The sequence below is a fragment of the Cebidichthys violaceus genome, unplaced genomic scaffold (genome assembly GCF_023349555.1).
Source record: "Cebidichthys violaceus isolate CVI_PGR_0920_01 unplaced genomic scaffold, fCebVio1.0.p SCAF_229, whole genome shotgun sequence".
NCBI classification, from domain to species: Eukaryota; Metazoa; Chordata; class Actinopteri; order Perciformes; family Stichaeidae; genus Cebidichthys; species Cebidichthys violaceus.
The window spans coordinates 33,809-45,925 of NW_027176405.1; the positions used below are offsets into that span (position 1 = coordinate 33,809).

A 12,117-nucleotide genomic window follows, 5' to 3' on the forward strand; every position below is an offset into this window, starting at 1 on the left:
AGCTGGCAACCCTGAAATCGGCTCCGTGCTCGCATGACTACACTACAGGATGAACACTTTCATCAAAGTAAGCGGTAGCAGCTTTATCAGATCGTTTTTTGATATTCCGGCCGCTGGTGAAAGTCGTGTGTTCGCACTTGTTAACATTCTGCACTGATGTTACCGCGGAGAACTCGGACCCGATAACAACAGCTGAAGTTTAATAGAAGACCGCTCACCTCCCACTTGTTGTCCTGCATTTGTCTCTTTAGCCGGATGGTCCAATTATCGGCAGCAACCTCCGCACAATGGGCCACGGTCATGGCTACGGGACAGGACAGGTCGAGGCCCGGCGGGCCGTACGTGACCGCGGGGCTCAAGAAGATCTCTGGCCCGTCCTCGGACACAGCACTGCACACGAGGAGGTAAAGAGAAGGCTCAAATTAAAATGACAGATACCACCACACCACAAACAAACAAAAAAAGCTAATTTACATTTCTCCGGGTTTTAAGACAGTATGAACATGAAGACAACAAACATCACAGCTAAGAGAATCACTGCTTAAACAAGCATTCAGCTAGCAGGGTGCAGGACCCTTTGCCTATGAACAAAGTAAACTCAAATCCTTGGACACGCATAATGAATCAATCCCTGACTAGCTGACACACAGACACACAGATAGAGGAAGATTAAAGCACCAAGACTAATGGACAGTGGGGCTAGGGAGGACAGGCTTTAGCACACAGCGTGTACGCTTTGTGGGTCGATGGAGCTTATGAAGCCTGCTCTGGCCGGCCCGGTGACAGATTAGCTGGGCCAAGCTGCTCTTGGCCAGGGGCCCAATCTTGGCTGGAAGCCCTGAAGACTGAGAGCAATCAATGGGACCACCATCAGTCATGCGGCTGGCCCGGCCGGACACCTCGCACACACAGGACACGATGCTGCTGCTGCTGCTGCTGCTGCTGCTGCTGCTGCTGTTGTCACCGGGGCAGCGTGGATATTTCTCAACATCATTACCGCGACTGCAGCGGGGACACAGTCTGACATGCAGGCACAGATGCATCCCCGATGTATAAAGTGTGTGTGTGTGTGTGTGTGTGTGTGTGTGTGTGTGTGTGTGTGGACCCACATGAGTGTGCACACAAATACAGGAAACATCAACAGAGTGAGAAGCATCATTTTTATAGGTCACACTTCTCCTGTTGACACATAAACACAGTACCACTGTGTATGACCAAGTATATAGCTGTGGCTCAATACCATTCTAATTCCAATCTAATTCCCAATATTCATTTTGATTTGATTTACTTTCCTATTCTTTTTGAGTAGTTTTCAACGTTATTTTTTTAAATCTTCAAATTCAGAAATCACGTTTTCTACTGGAGCAGGATTTTCAAGTTGTTTCCATCCTTGAAACAATAACCTGTAAGATGAATGGCTGCTGTTTTAGGGATAAGACGAAGGTGGAAAGGTGAGGGTTGATGTACGAGCGTGCATGTGTCTGTGTGTGTGTGTGTGTGTGTGTGTGTGTGTGCAGGGCAACGCTCCCATGCAGTGTTGTTGACTTTTTTTTCCCAGCTCCAGCTATTTTAACAGTTTATGCTGCAGAGAATTGTGTGAAACTTTGTTATTATAATGTTTACCAATCAAAATAATTAAGAGTTCAAGATCTGCTGTCTAAAAATAATATCACGCATCCAGACAGCGGCGTGGCCCTGCAGCTGCACTTTTATGCTAATCAGCCCCGGGCTCAGAGGAAACCAAGGTTACCTGCTGCTGAGACTATGATAATTAACCAGATTGCCTGCGAGCACAGATTAAAGATGGATATTTAGCATCTCTCACTGTGGTTATGAGAACAAAGAAGAATCTCTCCAGGATGATGGTTAAAGTTGAGATAATAGACCGCGGCTATTAGTTATATGTGCAGAACACACAACACGCCTCCTTCACTTTTTATCACAAAAGCATCCAGCGTGACATTCCATTTTTTTTTTGTTTTGTTCCACAGTTACAAATAACATTTTGACAACGCCTCATTAGGGTTTGACAGTCGGTCTTTCAGGCTCTCACTGAAGTATGAAGTCAGGGTTTAAAAACATTACAAACAAAAAAAACTAAAAGTTGGAATCTTATAATGAAGTTAATATTTATACTCATTGGAAATAATGGGTTTCAGAACGCAGTGGTGCTTCCTGTGTGAAAGGCCGGCTATGTAAACAAAGGAGAGCGTCTTCATTCTCTGCTCAGGTAGACGTCACTCCACATTGCAAAAAGCTGTTTGCCGCTATATTCACGCTCTGAATGTCGAAGAGAGAACCTTCAGGTGGAATATCCGGCTTCAAGAGGCTTTTGTAAAGTATAAAGTTGGTCAACTCAGTTGATACTAACAGGACGGTACATATAGCATGACTTCAAAAGCAGCCGCCGACCAAAATATTAAAAGGAAGCAAAGTTTGAGGCACTACAGAGCAATTGGTGCTTCCCTGCAAAGTATGATTAAAAGACAGAAATGAGGCTGCTCAAACTTGTGTCAGCCACATCCTATCAGACATTTTATTTATTTTTTTGTCACACACTATGATTCTGTCCTTGGACTGCCCCCCCCCCCCCGCTGAGCTGGAGAAGATCACACACACACAGAACAACCTCGTCAAAGCCCAGAGGACGAACGAACGAGAGCTCTCGCGAACACCGGAAACCGAGCCAGAGCCGATCGATTCCCGTTCTTTGCGGACGAAAAGCATCGTCTTATGTAGATGGCCGAGTTTGAATGGGAAGAAAGGATCCAATTTCTCCCCCGGACTCTGCGGGCTGTCAGAAGATAGGCGTTGAGTGACAGCTCAGCGGTGCAACGGCTCCCGCGGCTTCTTAAACGGCAGCCGGAGAAGTAAACAGCATCAGGCTTATCAGAGCAGAGCAGCAGCCCGGAGGGCAGCGGCTTGGCTGGAATTGGGGAGACTCGGAGGCAGGGGAGTGTATAACCGGCCCGCTAACCGAGCTCCGAGCCACAACCTAGAAGTGACCTCTGATCTGTATCTTTACCTAGATGACCCTCGGGCACTTAATGGGTGGGTGGAGGTGTGCCGAGATGACGGTTGGATTTCATATGCCAATAAATGTCACTTTTGATTGTCCCTCAGATGCAGAAATCAAATTTCTTTCAGAGGCACAGTGTTGTTAAGGCAATATCTCGCTAGCGGGGCTTTTCACACAGACACGCTGACACATTGATACTGTCTGCTATAAATCAAGAACACGTCCAAAAGCTGACTTCTGGTTGTCAGATACCCTTTGAGGCGCTGAAGTCAAAAGGTATTACACCCCTTTTTCTCCAAACGCTTCTTATCTATCACGCCATTTTCTCCTCAAGTAATAGCTTTGTGGGAAATCTCGATGTCGACCTTACAGAAATAGAATCCCCGCCGGCAGGCAACAGTCATCGAGCACGCCGAGCCAAATGCCTCGTCAGTTATCACCGCGGCTTTACAGAGTTCGCAATATCCCCCTCTCCAACCAGTCACGACGGAGGAGCGATATTGTCACAGGTGCCTCTTTAAAAACACAAAAAAAAGGGGCTAGCAGAGTCATGGAGTGTATCCGTCTCTCCTGAGACAGTTGCTTAAGGCAGCGATGCAATCTGTTTGCAGCTGCCGATGTATTCGCGACACATCGTGTCCTCCCCTGTAGTGACTGCGAGATGAGCAAGGACCCCATGCCGGGCGGGTGCATGTCTGCATGTGTACTGAACACGGGGCCCGCGCATTCTCCGTGTGAAAGGATGTGTGTGTGTGTGTGTGTGTGTGTGTTTGTGCTGCATGTTTGGCAAAGAGAGGTGGAGACGGCGTGTCGGGGAGAAGAGAGGGATGAGAGATGCGGCGTGACGGGTTGGAAGATTAAAAGAGAGAAGCCTACGAAGCAGACAGCGCCGCCTCGGTGAGAGTCCCTCACCTGCTGTCCTCCTGGTTGATGATCATGTACGTTTCCCAGGTAGTGTCTTCTGCGATCCCCCCGTGCGGCACCAACAGACTTATACCTGCAGAGAAGCAGGCATGCAAAAACTGATCAATCCACAGCCAGACATGCACACACACACACACACACACACACACACACACACACACACACACACACACACACACACACACACACACTGACACAGCTGCCTGGCTGTCGGGCGTCTTTACTAAAGGTGACAGCCAGAGAGGTGATGGCACCAGGAAAAGGTGATGGAAGCACGTCCCTAAGGCCTCGTGAATCAACGCTGCCAGCAGTCTCTTTGTCACAAACACACACACATACCCGGTCCGTTTCTTAGACACACACATGTACACAATATTGTCCTGTATGATAAACAATTACTGCCAATCTACAGTGCAGTTTAAAGGCCCTCTGGGGACAGGATGATGAATGTAGGCCACGGAAAAGAGCCGCCTCAATAATGTGGTAGACGGAGCATCACGGGCTTACATCACACGCGCTCGTTAACATTATCTTCATAGCGCACAGTGTGTTCTTTAAAATGTTAAAGCCGAAAACGCTTTTTAAATTGATTCATCTATTGAAACCCAAACAATTTTGCATTTGCTAGGGCGAGAAAAGCCTTCCATACACTGAGAAATGTTGACGGGTTTGTCAGGACGCAGAGGTGGGTTTCTCACTTCATCGCTTCAGTAAAGAGTATATTCATGTTCGTGTAACTTGCTCGATCAAAGACATTTCCACATATTCGCTGGAGGCCAATGCTGACAAGGTCAAACAGCATGGAAATGGAATATAACATTCCCCGTATCAGCTTTGCTCTAGTTTCAAAATGCGTGTAAAGTTATAGATTTCAGCTTCTCTGTGATCTCTAGTTTTACGTTGAATGAATTTCAGTTGGCACACGCGGGAACGTATTGAATTAGATTTGCCCGCAGTGGGCTCACCTGTGTTCGGTACCACCAGTCGGCCTCCAGCATGACCAAACACCGCAGTTGCTCTGTGGAGAGGCCTGCTGGGAGTCAGAGAGACTTGTGGAGCGAAGAGGTTTTTGCCTCTTCGGCCCAGCGTCGTCCCGACTGCAACCCCTCTAAAGTCTGGAGCCAGGCCCCTCGGAAATGTCTGTGGGTGGGACATGACGTGGTACTCTGCAATTTCTGCCACCCCTAAAAAATACAAGGAAATAACAGGGACTGTGTTGCAGTTATACAAACTCAGATCATGAACATTAAACCAGGAGAAAAGACAGGAAAAGGGGGGTCAATGACAACTCAGTTTTTGAACTCCAACAGTAACAGAGACACACAAGTTACAGTTAAAAACTAGCTCTTTTGAAGATCACTCTAAAAGCTGCATACATTATGATATCTGGTAAACCATTCACTCTGCAATTGACCGTCCCCCCCCTGTCCAATGATAGCTTAGCCGCCAAATCTAGGCTCTGCAACCCGGTCAAGCCTCGGCTTTCTTCACTTGGGATGCAGTAAGAGTGATACTCAGCATTTAAAGAGTTTGTAAAGATGGTTATGTACCTTTTCCAAAGCGCTAAGAATGGAAAAACAGTGTGTTTATCCGCTTTCACGTAAGCTGAACATGTTAGCATGTCCGGCTAGCTAGCTTACCACCTAGAGGAGTAAGAACATGCAGAGTCGGGTCAATGTTATCCGAGGTAGTGCTATGATTGTCCTCATCCTTAAAGCTGCTGGAAACATTCCAAAAGTCATCTAGAGACAGTGCTTTCAACAACTCACAGAGCCAATGTTAGCTAAATTAGCTATTTAGCAATAGTTAATACACTGTTAAAACATCAACTTATATTCTTTGGGTTGAATTAATGTAAGCTTCAAGTTATTTGGACTGAGACTGAGTCTCAGAGAGAGTCAGAGTTCACTCCATGTCTACTTTATACGAGACTCCTTTGCACTTTAAAATATCATAATCAGTTACATTAAAGAAACAATTCTTTGTTTTACAATATTACTTTCAAGTTTAAATTTTCATTCTCTAGTTGTCACTTTCAGAATATATAATCAAGAATGTCAGTGTTGTACCGGAATAACGAGTGGAAAAAATGTCTAATTGGTTGTTTACTTAACTCATCAAATCATGCTATTTAGATACGCTGTCAGTATATTGGCATATACTTCCCAGCATGCACTGCATTAAGGATAAAGTGCTCCAGTAATCCATCTTTTTTCTTATATGACGAAAGTTACAGGATGAAGTGTCTTATTTATACGATATCAACTCAGAGGAGTCTTCTCTCTGATCAACATTAGAACGGTGATGGAGAGTGGTTTGCACTTCAGCCCCTTCCTGATTTGAGTTGTGTGAAAGCCGAAAATATTATCATCTGGAAAACACATCATGAAATTCAATCACTTACTGAAAACACCAAGTGCATACAGCACAAACATCCATTACGTTAAGAGAATGGAGTGACTTTAACTGGAGTGAATACTGAAATTCTAAGCTGGATGAACTCAAAGCCAAAACTTTAGGAATTAGGTTAAACTCAAAATTCGATTAAAGTTTGTTGCATAGAAATTTTTGACTTTTCTGAACTTTTTTCGTTTTTTTAAAGTTGACATTTCAGCAAGCAGAACACGTGGCTGCTGGAGACGAGACGGCTGCTTTTTTTTGTGTACCTTTGTCTCCGTCAAGGACCCGTTGAGAGCGGCAAATCTGTATCACTGTAAACTCTAAGAACGAAAAGCTTGACAGGCGTTGCAACAGTAACTAAGGAGGACGCGGCTTAGCGAATGGTCAATTCGCGATGCCCTTCAAGGGGATGACCATTTCTCCTTGTGTGGCGGCTGTCTTAGAGATTGCCTCGAAGCAGGTCCAAAGCAAGATGGATTATCCTTCTGACTGCAACAGCAGAACTCCACACCGCTCTGTAATTCTTGCCTTTTTAAAAAGAAAAAAAAAAAAGTAGCTGACCACCACACGCATTCAAAACACTTCTATTTTCTGACCTTTGCCTTTGAGGTCAGGCAACGGGTCAAGGAGGGAGCGCTCGGCCATCAGCTCCTTGTCAATGGAGTCCTGAAAACACATGGGGCTGGTGTAGGTACGCGACACTGTCAGATCGGGTTGCATGGATGAATTAATAAGCAGGGGGTTTGCTGAAAAACACACAAAAGAGAAAAACGCATATTACTGTCAATAATTACACATCTTTAAAAGGTGCTGTGTGAAGGATTTTACGACTTATAGCGGCGAGGCTGCAGTTCGCAACCAACTAAATTTGCCTCTACCAGCAACAATTCAACCTAAAGCATGTCACGGCACTTAGCTTTCATCCAACTGTGACTTTTGCTATAACATCAACATTTTGGAAACAGGTGTGGCAAAACACCTCATCGCACCGATGCCTCAATTAAATATGTCAACTGGCGCATCTCAACACCTGGGGTCTATCTGAAATATCACCACTGAATTTGATTCATTAACAGAGTTTATGATATCAATAGCTACAGTTTTCTTTTGCATTTACAGTGCAGGCGGAGGGGAGGGGCGTTGCTATGCAGCAGCCAGCGATGCACCGCATCACTGACTCAGTCACACGCTGTTTCCATTTCTACGTATGCGTGTTCATCTTTCTTTGAAATTGTTAGATTCGGTGTCACGCTGCGTCGCGATGCGTCTCTGATTTCCTCACACATCATTGCTGTTTATATGAGAACATTGGTTTGTCTTCCTTATTCAACCATTGAATGGAACACCGGTGCATTTTCCTTCATGAGGTAATACGTTACACAAACTTATCTACGTTCTCTACCGACTCCCGAAACTATGAGGAAGTGGAACCTTCCGTCATGCGGACAAATCGTTTTGGTCATTCCTTGAACCCGCATTGTTTTTGCACCCTCGTCTTGATTCAAGAGACACTTTAAAGTAGATTGACTGTACTTCCCCTGTTACTGAACGACACTTCTAATTCATCGGCGGATTCACTTAGCTTGTTTGTTTAAAGTTGTGTTCCTCTTTTATGTGGAATTTTCCATTTTTTGCTGTTTTGTTTTTAAGTCTGTTTCTCCTGGTTTTTGTGCTTTTCTGCATGAAACATTGTCTCCGGTTACACTTGTCTTTTCAATGCAACTTTTTTTTGATCGCACCAGATGGGAACCGCTTGTGGCGCCCCGCCGGATGAATATATTTTGGAGTCATAAAAAAAACACCTCAGCACGCGGTCTGGCTGATCGGATCCCGACGCGAGCGAGACCCGATCTTGGAGCGCACAGACGTGGCAGTTAATGCGTCCTGGCACGATCGGATGACAAAAGTTGAAGTGTAACCGCCGCATTTTGTGCTGCCGTCTTGGCCAGGACTCCCTTGGCAAAGAGATGAATAAATAAGTCTCAATGGGACTATCGTGAATACATAAAGGTTAAACAACATTTGCAATCACTGTACCTTGTAGATCAATTACAAAAACATAGAGAGCAACAAAGACAAGCTATTACAGATAAGACGAATCTGTTTATTGTAAGGTGAAATACGTTTGTGATGAATGACTCGTTGACAGTTGTTCCAGCGAGCGTGAAATGACGACGGAATATACACGGTTAAGTAAACAGCGTGGATTCTCTTAATGAGCAGAGAAACGCTCATTGCCGATTTATTTTGTTGGGAATTGGGCGAGCTGCTGTCAGAGTGACTCATGATCAAGGACGTGATTGCAAGAGAGCAGTGAAATTAAATCGGTGAGTAACATCTGTAGCGGTGTGTGCCGGAGCAGGCTGCGACACGGAGGGAGGGGAGGGCGTGTTGGATTTTATGGGGGTTCGGCTGATTTTATTTTTTTTTTGCCCCCTCCATCAAGGAGAACAGGGACCCAAGATTAAAGCTTTCCCCGGCTCCCGCTGTGTTATCAAAATGAACTTTATTATGCCCTGCTGAGAGCTGTTGCTGTGGCGACCCATAATGCCAGCCTTGTAAAAATATGCCTCAATCTGTTGGGCGAAAGCACACCACGCTTCGGAGCCGTTGGAAAACACGGGGCCACAAATGCTCCATTCGGGAGCCGGGCGGAACAACAACAACAACAAAAATCAAACACTACTAAATTACATTTTTAATTTTGAATCATGAATAGTTAATTGAAGTTTTGTTGTATGCAAGATAATGCCACAAACTGACTCAATGCCCCGATGACACACCTTTTGTTTAATATTTTGCTGAAGTTATGGTACCACAGAAGGTCATAGTAATAATAGATAAGAGTTACATTTTTAAAATGGTTTAGAGCCCAAAAGTGTGTTTCCAGGGAACCTTTGTTGCTTTAGGTACACTGACGTTTGAAATAAAGCAGTAAATACACATTGTGCTTTATAGATTAAGCAGTATACTGTACGCTATTGGACATTTACTGCACTACAGCACAGACAGCAAGGATCTCCAGAAGGCTCAAGTAAACAAACATACAAATTAAATCCAGTCATTTTGGGCCCTAAAGCATTTTAATAATTGATGTAGTTATCTCAACTTACAAGGAAATGTATGCATTATTCATGCATATATACAAATTAATGCAAATGAACAAAAGACGGTATGGCTCGCGTGCATCTTCGGTATTTTACATTACATGAAATGTCATGAATATGTCAGCACATTTACAGTATTTGAGTGAAACAGGATCAGAGCTACATCTTGTATCTTCTGTGGGTGTTTGTATATATTTCTTTTCATCTGGAGACAAGCTGAAAAATGAGACCCGGTCTGCCTTCTGCGTCCGTGCGTAGTTCTTACGTTTGAAGGAGACTGACACTTCATTTATATTATAATGCCATCTCACTGTAATAGCAGGGAAAACTGCAGACCTGATTTGAATTTCGACGGATTCTCGGGGTCCTTTGAATCATCACGTTAATTAGAATAGCATGATTGCAGACAGAAAGCCACTTTTCATGTCATTGTTTTATGAAGATCAAATCAACCGTATCCTCATACTCGTGACTTCTATCACCAGATTGACACATTAATAACACAGTCAATACACAAAAAAAAAAAGGTAGATGGATGAAAGAAAGGAATGAATAACTTAAGCAAAGACACTTAACGCTGCATTTTCATGGCGAATGCAATCCAAAGGGGGCGGTCCGTGGGATGGTGTCATTTAACTAGACGGTTGGCGATTCAATCCCCGTTTAACCCCGAGTTGCTCCGCTACTAACGGGTTAGATGCTGAGGTAAATTTTCATGTGTGTGTCTGGACAGATGTGGCTACTTTCATTTGGACTGCTGCGCCGCCAGAGGAGCTCTTAAAAAGGAAAGGGGGGACTTTTATTTTTTTAACTGTTTTAAAGCTAAACTTTTTAAATGCCATTTTTATTGGAAGCAGGGCCGCTTTTTTTTTTGTGCTTGAGCCTGTTTGGTCATTCCGAGAATCCAAATGAACCCACTTGTGTCAAGGTGGATGTAGCGCCGCAGCTGGGGTTATATTTATGCAAATTAGGTGGTGGAGAGCGATTTCAGTACTTGTTTTTAACTGCTCTTTAACAACGTCTTATTGCAAAGTCAAGTGCAAAGAACCCTTTTTTTTACCTTTAGATGGTGAGAAGGCTCTTCAAAATCACATAAACTCCTTTCATGTATGTTGAGCTATTTTATTTTTCTAATAAAGATAACTGTTTGTTTTTTTTCTCGTGCAAGTTTAAATGCAAATCAAAACACAGAGTTTCTGCTGAGCAAAATATGGTAACCAAAGTTGTCATCCACAGCTGTCAGGCCTTATTAAATACCTGCAGCTATCATACAGCAGCAGGACTGACAGGTGTTAACATGCAAGCAAGTCATAAAGAGTTCGTATTGAAACGTATCAACTCCGCTCTCTAATTTACGGGGGTGTGCCGAGTGTGATTATGCGAGAGTCAAACAGCGTGCATATGCTAATGAATAAATCAAATCAGCCAACATGGCACCGGCAAATTATCCGCACAACTTAATATGCTGCATATTCGGAAATTTATGCAGTGAAATATCAAAGATGTCCTCCTCAGGATACGTTCCAACCTCTATCAGATTATTAGTGGGAAAAGATTACAGGAAGCATTGAGGAACTTAAATATCGCTTCATTATGTTAGCAGTGGTTGACATACGCTTCATACAATCGGGCCAAAACACAAAGGTAAACACAGCGAGCTGTCTGGATGCCTAGGCCGAGTGGTGGCGAGGTAGTTTGTCTAAATCCTACACACTGCTCCTTTAAACTAGACGTGTTCTTATTTACCTTTTCCCTTGAAATACATAATTAGAACATCTCCATTTAATTAAAACCTACTTATTCCGTCTGCAGCATTGTGCTTAAACAACACAACCGTAAATCAAGCAAGCCGGACTGATATGTGCGCTGCCAAACATTACTGGTGCCGCCGGCTTTCCGCCGTTTTCCCCCTCTCTCTTCATCGAAAACCTCCGCCTACAGTCGGAAGCAATGTGCGCCGAGGGGATTTAGCATTGCAAGGCACAACTCTGGGTGCAAATTGGATCTGCAAGACGCTCAGTGGCTCACCTTGACGAGAGGTCTTGAAGCTGAAGGACTGGAAGCCCCCGGTGAGGGCGGAGGAGTCGATGACATCGACACCGTACTCACTCTGGCTCCTTCGGTAGAGAGTGACGGCGATGATCAGCAGCACCACTGTCACCACCCCCGCAGCAAGGCCCGAGTACAAGGCCACGTCGCTGCTGCTCTCCACACCTTGGGAAAGTAAGAGTGAGTAAGAGAGCGAGAGAGAGAGAGAGAGAGCAAGAGAGAGAGAGAGAGAGAGAGAGAGAGAGAGAGAGAGAAGCAGATTTTTGAGACTTTTTGCCCTCTAAGTGTGTAACTGTGTGTAATTAGGAAAGCTGGGAGACATTTCCTCCCAGAATAAACTGAAAATCTGCATTGCTGAGGAACATCAGCTGAGTTGAAGATATGAGAGTCTTTCACAGGAAGCAAGTCTACCCTGGTTGAAAACTACTTCAGCGCCTTCTTCCCAGGTTTTCCTCGTCTGCACTGCTTCCTGATGCACAGCTTCATTGTTCCACCGCGGAGCGTTAAAGCCACTAATGAGGAACCTCGGAAGGAAGGCGATTATAATCAACCCAGCACCTGACTGTCATTTCAAACACTGCTTGGCTCTGGTGTTGGAGGCGCTCCGCGTTCCACTGG

At 44.6% G+C, this 12,117-nt stretch overlaps 1 protein-coding gene across 1 annotated transcript in view; it reads right to left on the reverse strand.

The window, feature by feature from the left end:
* LOC137878100 (netrin receptor UNC5D-like) overlaps nucleotides 1-12,117 on the reverse strand; it is a 63,795-nt gene that overhangs the window by 12,662 nt on the left and 39,016 nt on the right. The window contains exons 11-15 of the mRNA XM_068718216.1: nucleotides 11,479-11,664; nucleotides 6,940-7,089; nucleotides 4,909-5,127; nucleotides 3,932-4,016; nucleotides 219-390 (exon numbers count right to left, since the gene is read on the reverse strand). Of these exons, the coding sequence (XP_068574317.1) occupies nucleotides 219-390; nucleotides 3,932-4,016; nucleotides 4,909-5,127; nucleotides 6,940-7,089; nucleotides 11,479-11,664 (812 nt within the window). The remainder of the gene's footprint in view (nucleotides 1-218; nucleotides 391-3,931; nucleotides 4,017-4,908; nucleotides 5,128-6,939; nucleotides 7,090-11,478; nucleotides 11,665-12,117) is intronic.